Source organism: Panicum virgatum, chromosome 6N, assembly GCF_016808335.1.
Source record: "Panicum virgatum strain AP13 chromosome 6N, P.virgatum_v5, whole genome shotgun sequence".
Classification (NCBI taxonomy): domain Eukaryota; kingdom Viridiplantae; phylum Streptophyta; class Magnoliopsida; order Poales; family Poaceae; genus Panicum; species Panicum virgatum.
Window position 1 is genome coordinate 49836996 of NC_053150.1, and position 16876 is coordinate 49853871.

Here is a 16876-nt window from a genome sequence, read left to right on the forward strand (position 1 = left end):
CGCGCGGCGGGCGGTTGCGCGCGCGGCGGGGTCGCTAGAAGCCGGAGCACACCGCACACGCCACCCCGATCCCTCCTCTCCCCATGCCGCCCTCGGTCCCCACGTCGCTGTCGGCGAATTCATTGCGTCCTCCATCGATGCGTTACTGTTCTAGATGCAAGCTCCCTGCTCACACGCGCCCAGCAAAGCTCCCCACAGCACTTGAACTGGTCCAAGAACGATGCAGGGAGCCGTTGCTTTCGCCGACTGTGGCCCTGTTTAGTCCCACCCTATAAACGCAAAAAAGTGTAAAGAAATTTTGCTAATTTAAAATACTAAATGAAGTCTATTTACAAAACTTTTTGCATGGTTGGGCTGTAAATCGCGAGGCGAATCTAATGAGCCTACTTAATCCATGATTTGCAACAATGATGCAACAGTAACCATCCGCTAATTATTGATTAATTATGGATTAATTGGCATCATTAGATTCGTCTCGCGATTTACAATCCATCTGTGCAAAAAGTTTTGTAAATAGACTTCATTTAGTACTTCAAATTGGCAATATTCTCACACAAAAAATTTTGCGTTTACATGTAAAACCAACTAAACAGGGCCTATGGTAATTGTTGTTTAGATCCGTAAAATAGTGGTAAAAAAGGTCACATCGGACACTGTGGTATACTGTAGCATTTTCGTTTGTTTGTGGTAATTATTGTCCTATCATAACCTAACTAAGCTCAAAAGATTCGTCTCGTCGTGTACATCAAAACTATACAATTAATTTTTTTATTTATCTATATTTAATGTTCCATACATAAGGTAAAAAATTTGATGTAATAGGTGAATAGTGAAGTTTGGATAGAAAAATTTTAGAAGTGAACACAGCCCCAAATGTATGTGCTCGGCTCGTGTCAATGCCTCTACCATCTGCTATTTTCAGATGACACGCCCATGGTGAGGGCATCAAACATGAGACTCACTCTCGTTAGATGCGGCAGAGTTCATCCCATGTTCAGAGGTCGCACAAACCCCCCTCTGTTAGTTCGATCGATGATAAGTGATAACTACTGGTTGGATGGTGTTCATCAATTGGCAATTGGTTGGGCAGGCCCAGGCGTTAAGTAAGACGAAGCAGCCAAAGCACATCAACACGTTTACACCCGTCTAGAGTGAGGCAGCTCAGGCTGGCAATCTTTTATATATATATATATATATATATATATATATATATATATATATATATATATATATATATATATATATATATATATATATATATATATAGCACCCATTAACTATTTCTCTCTTCATGCAAAGTGTCCACATCATTCTCCACTGAGTGTCCCACTAACTTTCAACTACCTTATTAATTACAAAAAATGTCCATGTCATCTCTACAATATGCAATACTTTTAATTTTTAATTAACTAAAGTAAAGTCATATACATACGCTATTTTTTCATCACATATTCTTCTATAACGTGATCAAATATTCTATTGGTGTTTCTTCTATTAGCTTATCGATTTTTACGAGATTCAATAAACAAAAAAATGTCCATATCATCTCTATTATGTGCAATACTTTTAATATTTAATCTATTAACGTAAAGTCATAGGCATATTCTATTTTTGCAATACTTTTAATCCTATTCATGTTTTCCTATTAATTACAAAAAATATCCATGTGATCTCTACTATATGCAATACTTTTAATCTTTTATTTTAGTCATATACATACGTTAATTTTTCATCACCTATTCTTCTATAATATGATCAAATATTTTATTGGTGCTCTTCTATTATCGTATAGATTTTTACCTAATTCAATAAACAAAAAACATCTCTACTATGTGCAATACTTTTTATTTTTTATCTATTAAGGTAAAGTCATATACATACGCTATTTTTTTCATCACCTATTCTTCTATAATATGATCAAATATTCTATTGGTGTTTCTTCTATTAGCTTATCAATTTTTATCAAATCCAATAAAAAATAACATGAAAGTAAAATTCATTTCATCTATTTCTTTCAACATGCCAGCTATATATCCAAATCATATAGGAATTTATTATATCAGAAGTCACAGCACTATCCACGGATAGGACCATCTATTTATGTCTTCCACCAACTTTTTTTTTGTGAATGTTGCCATGCAATCATCTTAGTATATCTACTTTCGAATTTCACCTTAAAATTTTATTTAAAAAATTTAAGAAATCCCGCAGCAACACGCGGGGTATCACCTAGTTTATTTGGTTGACAAAATCGCAGCCCCAAAAGCCCCGTGAGCAGAGAAAACTACCACATCGTGTATCCATCTACGACAAGGGCATATGTACAACACAGGCACAGCGTGTGGAAGTACAACACAGGCACAGAAAACTTGTGACGGTACAGGCTTGCAGACAACCGTGCACGGGGGCTCTACGGAATCAGGGTGAAAACTCGGAGGTAACATGAATGCTAAATTGACATTTTGAACTGGAGTCACATAAGTGATTACATGTAACTGGAGTCCACAAGCAAGTAGTGTATTAGCAGATCTAGCAACCACTCAATCCGGTATAATAGTCACGTTGGGATGAACTTGGCTACATTGGGGGAGCGGCTACTAGAGTGTTACACCCTAGATGACCCCAGCTTGCGCTCAAAGAGCCGGCGCAGAAGATAGACCTGGATGACGCTGGCTGCGATGAGCGCTGCTGACTCGAAGAGCGCCTTGTGGACTGCCCTCCTGCTCATGTTTTCGTTCACTGTGACGCAGCAAGAGAGACACGATTAGATAGCTGCTCATGGGATGATACCACCCAAAGAGATTAGCACTTAGCAGCTTAGAGTATGAACCCAAGGGGAAACATAAAGAAGCAATTTGTTGCGTAGGAGAGAAAAGCATTGAGAACAGATATTGAAGCTAGGGGTATCAAAAAGCATGTTGGAAGCAAAGCAGAAAAAATGAAAACGAGGAGAAAGCAGAATTTAGCTCGTCACAACTAAAATCAAACATATTTACCCACTTATCTTAAATGTCAACTGTTCACAACACCTGGCAAGCAACCACCGAGGACTATGGTGACAGAAACATGGCATTTAATTTTATTTGACCAGCTAGAATTGGTTAATGCTGATGCTTTAACCAGAGTGCCGCTCCCCATGATAGATAGGTCACGACGTTGAAAAGAGGACAGGAAAAAATATAAAGGGGGCAACTCGAATTAGTATTTTTTGGAGAAAGTAAAAGGGAATGCTTACATATTGCCTGTCGGTCAGTTTGGGCCTCTAGCCAGTGCTGTTCAAACTGAATATTGTAAAGCGCCTCATCTAATTTGGCAATTTGCTCGAACAGTGGTGCAAAATGTTCTGCATTAAATCCAGAAAATAGAAGCTCAATGCTAAGCCCTTGCTTACCAAAGTTAATTGACCCTCAGGAATCAATAGATTCTTACCATCCTTGGCATGCTGCTCGAAATATGAAAAATGGCCAACATGCACATCGAAGTCTATGGTTTCGTGATACGGAGATTTATTGGTGAAGCAGAAACGATGGACACCTCTCTTCTGAACTATGAACTCAAACTTATCACTAGTCTTATCTCTAGAATCACGGACTTGAGCACCATTAGGATCTTTAACCTGTCATTAATCAACATGAGGTCAGCTCCACAGTAGCTTATAACGTAATGACTAATGGGTATGGTTAAAATGGTATGAGTATGGTTAAAATGGTATCAAAGATCTCAAAAAGGGCCACTGGAGTGATCAAAATCACACCATATATTATTGAGCTAAAAAAGTGTTCACACAATCGTATCATCAGGTGAAGGAAATTAATAGCATACTACGTATGATGTGGGAAACCTTATAAAGAGCAGTGTAGTAATGAGCCAAACAAGCATAAAATTAAAGTAGCTGACAATTTTCTTGACTCAAACAGTCTGCCCCAACAAAACTTTGTTCCAGTGAAACAGAGGACTAATTGACATTCACAAGCAAAGTGAAAGAAGTAAATGTTTCCAGGCAAAAAAAGCAAGGACGCCAGGAAATGATAAGTTTGGTTCAGTTAACAGAACAAATGGGTGTTGAAAGTTGAATTCTCACCAACCAACTAATTTCTTGATAATAAGCTTATGGGAGGTAAGGAAAAAAGAATCAAATATAATTAGAGAACATGTTTTTTCCAACTGCAAAAAAAACATCCAGGCCTTAAAATATGAGATTCTCCAATCTATGAATCAGAAAGTGATGCAACAAAATCATGCTTCAAGTTGAAAGACCCACACCATCATGATGAAAATTTCTTTCAACATCATCCAACAACTGGACCATGGTGATCTCATGATCTCATCCCCATCGGCCCATCCAATCAACTCTGAAGCAATCGAATAGATTTTAAGTTGTTGCACGCATGCATGCCAAAATAACCAAAAGGTGCTAAAATCTAAAAGGCTAAAGTACCTAAGTTCTGAAAATGCCAATGATCCGAGATAAAATTTTAAGAGACTACTGGCATCTTGTCACCGTGACTACTTCAGATGAATTGTGGCATGCAAGAGAGCAACTAGCTATCTAAGTGCAATACGTCCTCCCAGCTCTAGTCAAGAATTCATCATACACTTGCATGTTCAATTTGCACTACTGGTGGACGCGCGTAGGCGCAAACGGAATGAGTCCCTTACCACTAGATCGACGCCTTCCTCGCTGTAATGCCACGGGGTTTCGGCCTTGATCACAACAAAGGATACATGGACCGTGTCCCCCTCGTACTCCACGTTATGCGAGAAGCACTCCTCCCTGTCAATCACGAAGCGGATGGCGGCGGCCGGGCGCAAGAGCAGCACGGCGCAGAGCACCGATAAGCACACCGTTCTCCAGCTCAGCCCCTCCATGTTGCGCTGATCGCAGAAGCCTCTCCCTGCATAGTGCAGAGACGAATTACCATGCCGTCCAACAGAAGAACTTGCGAAAGCTATGGCAGAAATAGTTCAGCTGGATCAGGGGCTGAATCGCGGGCGGAAAAGGAGGAGCGAGAGGGATCTAGAAGAGGGGGGGGGGGGGGGGGGGCGTCTTGCCCGCTACGGCACCGCCGCCGCCGCCGCAGGGAAGCCTCCACCGTGCGGAGTCACTGCTCCCCCTCGGCGAGTCCATGCCTCGATCGTGCCGACGGGGAGTAAGATCTGAGTTCTGATGCAGGCTCCTTTACCGTATCGGAGAAACCGCCAGTCGTGGGGGCAGGGGGCGAAGGAAGAGGACTAGGAGCCACTTACTGGTCGGAGTTGGGGCGGTCGCCGGACGCCTCCGTCGATCTGGGCGGCGCTTCCCCGTCCCCGGTGGAGGAAGAAGCAAGGCAACCGATCCAGAGGAAAACCCACGAAGCGAGCGAGCTTGACCGAGGGGAGGGGAGAGTGCGCCCGTATGGAGAAGGGAATTCTTTCTCGTTCGACGCCGCCACGAGATCGGGTTGGGCCGTGCAGACCGCTTGAACTGAACTGGCCCAGCAGTCGGCCCGATAACGACCTACTAGTTTTCTTCTGGGCCGGCTGAAGAAAAAAAAGTATCCTCCTGGGCCTCGACGTGCATCGCAGAAGCCCAACGCTAGCCGCTGCCCCTTCCCCGTGCCGGAGTACAAGATCACATCAGTACATCACACAAGCCAATCCCTTGGGTTCGTCTCTAATCGCCGGTAAGATCCTTGGTCCGATCGAAATCCAGCAATCTTTTCTTAGGTTTTGTGTCTCATAATCGCCGGGGAGATCCCTGATCGACCGGTGGTGGGCAGGTATGGCAGGGGCAGGGGCAGCGTTTCTTCGATCTGCGGCTAGCAAGATAGTCCGCGCACCGCCTCGCCTTCTTGTGCAGGAGGGCCTCCAGCACCATGGCCGCCGCCTTCTAGGGCGAGGACCGTCCTACCGCCTTTCGAGCTACTCCACCTCTGGTGCTTCTACGCCGCCACCAACCAACCACATGGTACGTACAGTAAGCAGTACACGAGCCGCCGCTGGCCTTCGATTTCGCAGCCCTTCTACCTCGTCGTGCTCCAGATACAGTTTTTTCTTGCTTTAGCCATGTTCAATTTAAGGACCCTTAGTGAATTCAAACATTTGTTCATCTGTTTTTTTTCAGATTGATTTTGGGTCAGACATAGGATCATGCATCTTTCACATTTAGAAAAGAAAGGGAAAACGTTTGTTTTATATAAAAGCTAAAATATGTTCAGTGGACATTATTGTAAATTTGGCAGCACTTTCGGTATCAACTTCAACTGAACTTAATTCTATACATAATTGATCTCTTGCATATAATTTGTTCATTTAAACGTGAATACTGTTATTTAACATGGAACAATCTGTCAATTGTAAAACGATGGCAGGTTAAAGTTTATAAAACCTAAATTAGTGGTAGATATACTATTGAATTTTTGATGTTGTCATGCTTGTTAACACAATTAGGATCCTAGGTATGATACTTGCAGGATCACACTTGATCCTACACTTAGGATTATGATTCAATGAAATTAAGACCCATGGCTGATCCGTGATGCCAGCTCTATGCGGCCAGTGATTCTAGATACCTCAAATGTGTGTTCTGACATCTGTACTGCCTAACACAGCCTGCAAGGTACTTCAACAAATTCCCGTGCTCCCATGCTGATGCTAAAACAAGATTGGCAACAATTGGAATGCCGTCAACTATCATGAACGGCATGAAGCCAGATTTTCTCTATTTTGCTCGAGGAGTGAAGCGAACATTTTCATCGAGTGCATCCAAATCCAACAACCACAAAACTGCTATGGAAGCTGAAATGGCTGCACGGCAAGCCCAAGATGCAGCTTGCAAACCAAAACCATTATCGTAAGTCATAATCAAACTTGATCTATTGAAAGTATGGGTCTATCTGGTTGAACCGTACTTCTTCTTCTTCTTTTTTGTATGAATCTAGCTTTCTGATAGTGTGTTTTTCATCTTTTCAAAAAGATATCGTGTTTTTCTAATTAAATTTCCTTGGGTGAATTTTGTCGTCAAAGTTGCTGTCTATCTTTTGCTAGTTAAAATTTTGGCCACTCTAGTTAAGTCCCATCCCTTCCCTACCCCAACTTGGTTAGACTAAAGTCTTATTGCTGCTGTTAGAAAGTTCATCAGATCATAAGGGAAATCTTTTGTCTATGTTGGAACATAACGTGCAAGAAAAAAGTTACTGGCTTGTAATAAGAAAAAATTGGAACATCACCATGAGAATATTAAATGTCATTTTTAGGTGAAAACACCTGGTGCTACCTAGGCTAACAGTCGTTTTCTCCTTTGCAATAATGAAAAAGAAAGGCCATTATTTTACCCTTTTGTGTTGGGAAACTTAATCAAAAGCATATGAAGTTGAAGCGAATTTCGTAAATTTTGTTTGATTCATATTTGTTGTTGGAATTATTGCTGTTAGATTTCTTTTTCACAGTGGCAAGTGTGCAAAAATGAAACAAGTAGCAAGCGTGGCATTTTATTCTTTTGACACGTGCGGCCAGGCACCCTTTTTTTCTGATTTGTTTTTGTATGAAAAGAAAAGGCCATTGTGTCAGCAACTTGCTGCAAATACTTCATATGCAAACTAAAATGGGGGTGTTCATTGATTTCTAGTTGTGTCAGCAGCTTACTGCAAATTCTTCATATGCAAACTGAAATTGGTATGTTCTTTGGTTCCTTATGTGCAGGGATGAAAGTAGAAACAAAGATTTGAATTCTATTATAGCCCTGATGGCATTTACTTCTGCTGGTGTTCTCTACCTTGAGAGAGAAAGGAGAGACAGCCTTGAGAGCGAAAGGAGGGACAGCCGTTCAAGTCGTTGCTTAAACTGCCGCAACTGCCCGTGCCAGGGTTGAAATCCTAAGGTTCAACAAGATTAGGAGCCGCAAGTACTATGAGGCGGCTGTGTTATGTTTTGTTGGACAAGACCATCCGTCCATCCCTCTGAATTTCTGTTCTTAATTGAAGGCTCCCAATGCCAGCTAATGGCAGAGGGAACGTCTGGAGGTCCTGGAAGCAGTGATGCTTCGTCACTATTTCCTTATTGCAATCAATATTTATTTATTATTGGGTTTATCCACTGAGTGATATCTGGCCCTACGATGCATACATGATACATGCTGCAACAGAACGTTGTTTTGTATGCATGGTTCCTCGTTTTGAAGATAGCCAGAGGCCCGAGTCGTCCTTCCAAAGTGTCTGCACATATGACGTTTGTTGTGTTAAAATAGCAGCAAAAAGGTCTCACAACTGCAGGTGTGCGAGCAGGCAGCAGCTCCCAGATGTCCAGACCATCAATTTCAGCACACAACAATGAAGATTAAGCTAGTCACTACGCAATTTCACGTAGGAAGCATGTGCCAGGATTAAGTACACTACGCAAGTAGTTCGATTCATATGGGATTGAAGCAGGTGCCTTCCTGTCCTCGAAGAAGCAGCCGCCTCCTCCCTGGCGATCCGGAACACGTCCTCCCACCGTTTGGAGCACATAAGAGATGGCGGCGCGGCTTGCCATCGATGGCGACGGCGGCCTGTGCCAGGGGCGGACGGGTATTCAATTTACCGTACCGGGGGTTGCACGGTAAATGAATTACCGTCCATCCTTGGCCTCTAGCACCCTTCCGATCGTAATTGTGCGGTCGAGATCGTCGCGGATAACTGCAGGCTGCCAGCCAGAAAGAAGCGCCTTCTCCTCGTCGAGGTGGACACCGCCGCCGATCACGACGGACGCCGTGGTTGTATGCTAGGAGCGGCGGCGCTGGCGACGAGGCGCTTCGCGAGCTGGCATGGATGAACGGGCACAACATGCGCGTGCTCATGGCAGGTTCGAGTTTATTAACACAATCAGGGTCCTAGGTATGATAGTGCAGGATCACTCTTGATCCTACACTTGGGATTATGATTCAGTGAAATTAAGACCCATGGCTGATTCGTGATGCCATCTCTATGCGGCCAGTGATTCTAGATACGTATAACATACCACAATCTTGCATTCATGAACGAGTGAACCTGAATGCCTACCTCGTTACACAAGCTGCTCCGATGTGCAGTGCAGTGCTGTCCGGGTGGGACAACTAGCAGAAGGATCGTGTACGGCCGTCTCCACGGTACCCGTACGCTGCACGCACGACCAACGGTTGTACGCACATCCACCGTGCATGCCACGGCAGGCAGAATGGCTGCTGCTGCAACCACAGCCAGAGACAAAAGTGCACGCACGCAGCGCCAGGGAGGGAGTTTTACCGCGCCGGTAGCATTGCCGCGGGTTGTTTTTCTTTTTTCACACCCAGAACAGACGACCAGACCCACCCCATCAGCAGGCCAGGGCAGCCAGCCGCCGAGCCTGGTCTCTGGCCTGTGCATCAACTGCAACCAGTGGCGGATGTAAGGGGGGCTAGGGGGGCTCTAGCCCCCCCCTACCGCCTGGGACACCATGGAGCCCCTGGAGCCCTCCAAGAATTTTTTGCGTCATCAATGGAGGAAGGGGGTGCTCAGGACTTCAGGAGCTCGAGGAAGAAGAAGCTTCAGCCCACCTGTACTTTATTCCTGGATCCGCCCCTGACTGCAACCACCCTGCGCCTCGCTTCGATCTCTCACGTGACCACCACTCCACTCCGCCATGCCGCGACCGGACGGTCTAGTTGCTCGACAGCGGCATCATGCGCACGACTTATCCCCCGGCCGCCGTCGCCGTCGAACTCCGTGCCCGAACCGGTGGCCGACTCCCATCCAGGGGCGGGCCCAGGATTTGGGACCTTGGTATTCAAAATTGTAAGTAGTGGAAAAAAATTTTAACAGCCCAACATACATATTAGTAGCACATGATTTAGTACTAACAACATAAATTATTCATAATCTGAATTCTGAAATTGTTCAACATATAGAAAATAGATGTACTAAAACAATAAATGGCATTGATAATGATGCTTACAAATTACAAGTTAACTTTTCGGTCCTTCATAGCTTGAAAATAATTGATGATGTCCTCATCCTTCGCTTGCAAGAAGAATTCCCTTTCAATGAATGTGGTCAAACAATTATTCAAAAAATCCTGTCCCATCTTGCTTCTTAACTTGTTTTTGATAGTGTTCATTGCAGAAAAAATCCTCTCAACACCAGCAGTTGCAACAGGAAGAACTAGAACCAATTTGAGAAGTTTGTACACAATGTCATACCGAGAAACCATATCTCTTTTAACTAGCATCATAGACAAGTCTGCTAGACTTCTCAAATTTTTGAAGTTCTCATCATTCCTCACATCATTAATATAGTTGTGTAGTTGAAAACGAAGTTGGTTCCTCTCTTGAAAATCAAAGTCATGAGGATAGAACCCGGCAAGCTTAACCAACTTCTCATTATCAAAGGCAGAAAAAGAATTAGCTGGATTGAATGCTGCCATACATCTAAGTAGCTCTGTGTTTACCTCATCAAACCTGCTATTCAGCTCCTGAAGTTGCCTATCAATGACACCCAAAAACATATCAGCATGAAACCTGTGGTAATTTGTGGCACCTCTATAGAACTTAGCTGATCTTTGAATAGGAATATACTTTCCATCCATATCAACAACTTTAACTTTGTGCTTCTGACAGAAAGAAGTGACATTCTTAATAAATTCTTCCCATCCAGCATCTCTTCTCAAAACATCCAATTCCACCTTTGTGAGCTCAAGAAGATCCATTGCATTTACAATATCTTGCTCCCTCTTTTGCAAAGCATTGCATAAGTCATTTGTGTATCCAAATATTTCATTCATCATGTGGAGCAGAAAAACAAACTCAAATGAGGTAAATACTCTGAGCATAGTTTGAGCTCCTAATGCCTCAACCCCTTTACCTTCTTTCCCAACTCTAAAAAGCACTTTCTTGATTGAAGGATACAAATGAATCACATGCATAACAGTTCTATAATGAGATCCCCAACGTGTATCACCTGGTCTTGCTAAGCCCATCTCTTGATTCAATCCTTGGCCAGTTTCAATTTCACCCAATTTCAGTGCTTCAATCATGTATTCAGCTTGAGCTATGCGAAGCATGCGGATTTTCTTGCAAGACATGTCTAGAACATTCAACAAATATGCAAGTTGCCCAAAAAACCATTGACAATCAATATTCTCTTTAGCTACAGCTACAAGGGTTAGCTGAAGTTGATGGGCGAAGCAATGAACATAATATGCAGAAGAGGACTCTTCCATAATTAATTTCTTCAAACCATTGACATGACCTTTCATATTACTAGCTCCATCATACCCTTGACCACGTATCTTGGATAAAGGCAACTGATATTTGATAAGTAACGACTGAATTGCTTGTTTAAGAGTCAATGAAGTAGTATCTTCAACATGCACAAGACCAAGAAACCGCTCAACAGGTTCTCCATTTTTATTGACATAACGCAAGCAAAGAGACAATTGTTCCTGTTGGTAGGCATCACTAGACTCATCAGCAAGAATGGCAAAGCATTCATCACCAAGTTCCTCTATAATAAATTTGGTTGTTTCATGAGCACAAGCAGCAATAAGTTGTTTCTGAATCTTGTGGTCAATCATCTGGCAATTGTGTGGGGCATTTTCAAGAACCACCATATTAACTTCTTCAAAATTCCCTGCCAGCCAAGCCAAAAGTTCCCTGAAGTTCCCTTGATTGTTTGAATCCTTTCCCTCATTATGACCACGAAAAGCTAACCCTTGACGCAAAAGATAACTTATGCACTTTAGTGACCATGTCAAACGAGCTAGATACTGAGCCTTGAAATCTGCACTGTTTGAGCCTATAGACTCACGAATTGAAGTCCTAGGTTTCATGAACAAATTATATTTCTCCTCAGCTTCATTGTGAGCACTATTGATAGCACCAACATGCCTACGAATTCTGCACTTCATATTCCAATTTCGAAAACCTTCATTAACAAAAGCATCTCCACCAGGATATTTGCTACTATCCTTGAACAAGTAGCAAACAAAGCAATATGCAGCACCTGTATGCATACTATACTCTAGCCACTTGAATTCATCAAACCATTTAGGTTGGAATCGGCGCATACCTCCACATTCATGTTGGGGAAATAATTCTCTCTTCATTCTTGGTTGACATGGTCCCAATGCAATGTATGACCTTCTAACCGAATCTTTGTCATTGACAGGATAGCTTGAGATTGGAGGCCTCAATCCCGGATCATGCTCTATATTATAATTACTATCATCTACATCGCCGGAGTCAGATTCATCTATAGGCATGAATTCATCATCTTTAATTATTGAGGGATTAGCTGGTGGCTGCTGCTGCTGCTCATCTCTCTCTGCTTCAAGAGGTATGGTGTTTCTCCCACTCCCACTGGTACTCTGTCCTTGAAATACCACTATCTGCATTTGATTTTCATTAGTAGGTGGACTAACAACCTCTGCCTCAGGAGGTTTCTTTTTTGCAGCAGCTCTTTGCAAGAACGATCTCAAATCAGTAGCGGCACTGCCACCCCTCTTCCTTTTCATAGTTCAAACCTATAAATTAAAAGTATTCAAGATTCAGAAAAATTCTAACTTCATGTCTATAAGTATAGATTGCTGCTAATTTTTTCACAAATCCACAACCATAACTAATTCACCTTAGTTCACTGGATCTAGCTCTGGCTGTCTTCTTCTCCTTGCGCCCGGCCGCCCGTCCCTGCCTGCCAGCCTGCGGCCTGCCCCCAGCGCCCTGGGAACCTGGGCGCCGAGCTGCGCCCCCTGGTTATGTGCGTAAGTTTTATCTGCCACACCAAACTCACTGTCGCATCAACAATTCCCAATTGGAGCACCAAATCTTTAATCATTTCAGCATGAGAAATAATGTACTCTACACAAGTGCTAAGCTTTACTGGTCTCAAGGCATCAAATGACAGATATCATCTCAACACACCAAATCGTTGGGAACGGAGTGTGCGCGATATACAGAACATGTATGCACCTATACGGAGTATTTGAGAGCGACGCCGGCCCTGAGCCCCTGTCGGCCTGTCCGCTGGGAACCTGGGCGCCGACCGCGCCTGCTCCCTGCCAGGGTTAAAAAAACCGGCCGGAACCGGTCCGGTTACCGCGGTTACCGGTCTAACCGGCCCGGACCGGTTCCGGTTCCGGTTCCGGCCGGTTTCAAACCGGGCCAAATTCAAATTTTAAATTTGAATTTTAAAAAATGGAAAAATTCCAAAAAATTCTTAAAAATACTTTAAATTGCGACGAATCTAATGGTGTCAAATTTTTTCAAATATTCGTTCATTTAGTATACTTTGCGAGCATTTGAAGTTAAACAAAAAAACGTGCATACAAAAGTATACAAATACAATGTAAAAGTAGTACAAAACAGGGTTGAAGGGTTCATTTAGGCTAAAATATATTATACAAACATTCATTTAGTATACTTTGCGGGCATTTGAATTTAAACTAAAAAAGAAAAAAAATTGAATTTAATCTAAACCGACCGGTAACCGATCAAACCGACCGGTAACCGGTCAAACCGGACCGGTAAACCGGTCTAACCGGACGGTTAGCCGTTCGAAACCGGTATAATTGCGGGTTTTGAATTCAAATTTGAGTTTGACCGGTTTTTACCGGTAACCGGTCAAACCGGACCGGTTAACCGGAACCGGTGGCCGGCGGTTCGGTGGAATTGGTCGGATAAAAAAACCTTGCTCCCTGCTAGCGTCCACGCTGACGCTGCTGGCCTGCTGCTGCGAGCCTGCGACCTGCGGTGCTGCCACCTGCCCGCCTGGGCCGCGGTCGCCGCCCCGCCCCGCCCTGCGGCTTGCGAGCGTGGGGCCCGAGCCTCTGGGGCAACGAGCCCGGGCGGCCGGACGGCAGCGGCCGGCGTGTGGCGGGCTGGCGCCTGGCGGGCGGCGGCGGTCTAGGGCTAGGGCGGCGCCGGGTGGGGAATCGCGGGAGGGGGCGTCGGGACAGGATAGGAGAGGGATTGGGCTGGGGTAATGAGAAATTTTGGGCCATGGGGTGTATCTGGGCCGGCGGGGGTGGAGGGAATTGGGCTGTTGAGGTTGTTTTGGGCTAAAAGAGGAATTTGGGACTTTAGTAGTCAGATTTGTTATGTTATTTTCGTTTTTTTATCATATACCTAACATACACTATATATACAAATTTTTTTGTCAAAAATAATTAGTATTCAACTGAATACCATTGAATTTAATGGGGCCCGCCCCTGCTCCCATCCATCCCCGGCCCGGCTCTTTGGGCATGCCGCTGCTCAAAAATCGCCGTGGTGTCTGCCACGAACTGAATTGAACGAGGATGGGTCGTCATGGGTGGGAAGAAACAAACTGCGAGGGATAACGGTGGGGAGAGGCCGATCCACCACTCCTAGCGCGGCCAGCAGGTGGTGGCGCGCGCGCACGTCGGCGGCGGCGCCGAGTCAGGCAGGCGTCGCCGCTGCGTGCAGGGCCGGCCGCACATGCGCGCCACTCGCCGGCCCGGCGGAGGAGCCACAGCCACGCCGGCCCACCACCGCGCACGGACACGGTTAGCTTAAAAATAACGGCCTGCGCTGCGGCCAAGCGCGCGCCGCCGTTCCGGCCGGCCGGCCGGCCGCGGATGCCGCAGCGATTCGCGCTGCGGCGCACATGCCGCCGGCGTGCGGTGGCGGACAAGGCAAGGTTCAAACCCCCGAGGCCCGAGGGGATCCATCAATCGGAGGTCGGAGCCGAGCCGGCGGAGGAGCAGGAGATTCCCTCGCCAGGCGCCGCACAGGGGAATCGCATCTCTTCTCCATCCACCATCCGCCTAGTGATCCACCAGCCAGTCTAGGCGCGAGTTTTTTTTACCGCGTCTCTGTGGCCAATGGGGGCGCTTCGTCTCGGGATCTCTCATCTCTGTGACCAATTCGTGTTAGTCTAATCGGCTGCCGGGGGGTAATTTGGCAGCGTGTGTCAGGGAATATTTGTCACTAGGGCGCACGTTATTAGTATTTATTACCGCAGTAGCTTAGCAGTTTTTGGCAGCCTATGGTACGTGTAGCCTCTGTGAAGTGAAGTAGAATAGTCTTGTGCTCAGCTACTGCTGATTGGTTAACGTTTTCAAGTGTCCGGTTGCTGCTCCATCACTTGCTCTACCTCTTCTTTCTTTGACCGCTCCTAAAACTACTTGATGCGTTTGTTTGGGTGCCGGTGCGGTGTATCGTGCAGCGGCTACACGACAGTGCGTCATGTGTGTGTGCCTCATCAAATGCAGATTAGTTTAAGAGATATTCCCTGTATTTGAAAGTGTGTATCTTTATTCAAGAATTGTTTGGTTTTTTTTAACCTTTACCCGTTAGAGCAGGGCTTATAACGTCGCCGGCTTGCTGGCGAAAAGGGGCTCCAGCTTAGCTGAGCGATGTATTTTTTATTTAGCAGCTTCAGCTTCATTTATTGCATGAAAGCCACGGCAACCAATTGAGAGGGAAGAGAGCGACGCTGGTTGGCCCAAAGAGTGCATGCGCCTGCTCAGAGCCGGCGTTTCACAGCTCGCCCGCTACCTTCTCTCACATACCTTCTCTTTCTTCCACATAGGCATTTCGCCCGCTCTCCACCCATCATTATACTTGCTCTTAGACATGGACGCTCCTTTCAGGCCCAGCCCACAAATTCTCATTTCTACAAAGTTAAATAGATTCACATCACTCCCCGTGAAAAAAAAAGATTCACATAACAAGATAGATGTTAAATTCATCATAGACAATTTCATGACATTTAATAAATTGTTGTTGAATATATAGCATGTTTCTTACAACTTGTTAGTCAAAGCACCATCTTCAAAAAAAAAACTCACGCCTAGTAGCACTAAACATCTGGCGCGGAAGAAAAACAGTACCCATGCATATGAAGTTATAAACATGCACTGTTACGCTTGGCCAGCTCTGCTCTACTCAGGTCCTGTTTAGTTCCCAAAAATTTTCAAGATTCCTCGTCATATTAAATTTTTGGACATATGCATGAAGCATTAAATATAATTTTAAAAATAACCAATTGCACAGTTTAGCTGTAAATAATGAGATGAATCTTTTGAGCATAATTAATCTATGATTGGACACTAATTATCAAATAAAAACGAAAGTATTACAGTAGCCAAATCCAAAAAATTTCGCAAACTAAACACGCCCTCGGTACTTGCTCGCCGTCACCGACGATCCAGTCAGCCCTCGTCACCGCCGGCGCAGCTAGCTAGCTGGTGCGAGCGGTGTACTCCACTAGGCTCCTGGCCGGTCAGCGACTCAGCGGCACCGGTTGACTCGCGGCGGGCACTGCCGCGGCCACTGCGTGCTCGGGATGTTCGACGTCCTGGACCGTCACGCGACGCTCCATCTCCATCAGGCAACACAGGCTCCTGACTCCTGAGAGCAGCCGTGCACCTGGCCTCGCGACGGCGACACTGCTCGCTGCGTTACTTTTTTTTTCTTTTCTTCCAGCGTTTAGACAGGTGTGCCGGGAGGAAACGCGCGGCCACCTGGCACTGGGTGTGTTCATCAATGTTCTGCTAAAAAAACTGCTGAGGTTCTTTCAAAGAAACACCTAGCAAGAGCGTTTAGTCTTGCCAAGCATCCACAGCGAGTCTATTGAGATCATCGGAGTACCCAAAGCAGCAAATCCGAACATTTCTGATCGTGATAGGCTCGTAGATGTAGTCTTGCAAAGTAACCAATCGAATTTTAGGATGTCAAAGTTCTATTTTTTTTAAAAAAAAATAGTGAAATTCATATACTTGATGACAAGGAAAGTGCATACTAAGTACTGGCACATATATAGTATGGGAAAAAGGAAGATTCAGACGAGATATCTTATCAAATCCAAAAGTGCACTTGGTACTACCAAATGAGGAAGTTGCGAGCTGGAAAGGCAGGAATGGTGGATGCATGCACGGTAAGAAAAGA

General features: G+C 44.9%; 3 protein-coding genes and 1 long non-coding RNA gene across 4 annotated transcripts; 1 reads left to right on the plus strand and 3 right to left on the minus strand.

Annotated features, from left to right (window-relative positions):
- Nucleotides 1–2426: 2426 nt before the first annotated feature.
- On the minus strand, nt 2427–5417 carry LOC120679347 (transmembrane emp24 domain-containing protein p24beta2-like). Its single transcript, XM_039960916.1, has 5 exons — nt 5248–5417; nt 4660–4895; nt 3430–3616; nt 3236–3343; nt 2427–2739 (listed from the first exon to the last, which is right to left on the minus strand). The coding sequence occupies exons 2-5, from the start codon at nt 4867–4869 to the stop codon at nt 2606–2608; spliced, it is 639 nt and encodes a 212-aa protein (XP_039816850.1). The 5' UTR covers nt 4870–4895; nt 5248–5417; the 3' UTR covers nt 2427–2605.
- A 186-nt stretch (nt 5418–5603) lies between these two features.
- On the plus strand, nt 5604–8073 carry LOC120679810. Its single transcript, XM_039961470.1, has 4 exons — nt 5604–5663; nt 5760–5947; nt 6591–6832; nt 7681–8073. The coding sequence occupies exons 2-4, from the start codon at nt 5762–5764 to the stop codon at nt 7847–7849; spliced, it is 597 nt and encodes a 198-aa protein (XP_039817404.1). The 5' UTR covers nt 5604–5663; nt 5760–5761; the 3' UTR covers nt 7850–8073.
- A 1652-nt stretch (nt 8074–9725) lies between these two features.
- Nucleotides 9726–12047, minus strand: LOC120678285 (zinc finger MYM-type protein 1-like). Its single transcript, XM_039959417.1, has 3 exons — nt 12036–12047; nt 9925–11934; nt 9726–9748 (listed from the first exon to the last, which is right to left on the minus strand). The coding sequence occupies exons 1-2, from the start codon at nt 12045–12047 to the stop codon at nt 9928–9930; spliced, it is 2019 nt and encodes a 672-aa protein (XP_039815351.1). The 3' UTR covers nt 9726–9748; nt 9925–9927.
- Nucleotides 12048–12212: 165 nt separating this feature from the next.
- On the minus strand, nt 12213–14176 carry LOC120679871. Its single transcript, XR_005677369.1, has 3 exons — nt 14150–14176; nt 12594–12737; nt 12213–12489 (listed from the first exon to the last, which is right to left on the minus strand). It is a non-coding gene; the product is annotated as an uncharacterized LOC120679871 (long non-coding RNA).
- Nucleotides 14177–16876: the final 2700 nt, after the last annotated feature.

Excerpts from the sequence above, each read along its gene's own strand:
- LOC120679347 (XM_039960916.1), bottom strand. The coding sequence starts at position 4,869 with ATGGAGGGGCTGAGCTGGAGAACGGTGTGCTTATCGGTGCTCTGCGCC. Across the intron at positions 3,344-3,429 it reads CGAGCAGCATGCCAAGGATG|AACATTTTGCACCACTGTTC; the intron begins GTAAGAATCTAT and ends GATTTAATGCAG. Across the intron at positions 2,740-3,235 it reads AACTGACCGACAGGCAATAT|TGAACGAAAACATGAGCAGG; the intron begins GTAAGCATTCCC and ends GCTGCGTCACAG.
- LOC120679810 (XM_039961470.1), top strand. The coding sequence starts at position 5,762 with ATGGCAGGGGCAGGGGCAGCGTTTCTTCGATCTGCGGCTAGCAAGATA. Across the intron at positions 5,948-6,590 it reads CGCCACCAACCAACCACATG|CCTGCAAGGTACTTCAACAA; the intron begins GTACGTACAGTA and ends TGCCTAACACAG. Across the intron at positions 6,833-7,680 it reads TGCAAACCAAAACCATTATC|GGATGAAAGTAGAAACAAAG; the intron begins GTAAGTCATAAT and ends CCTTATGTGCAG.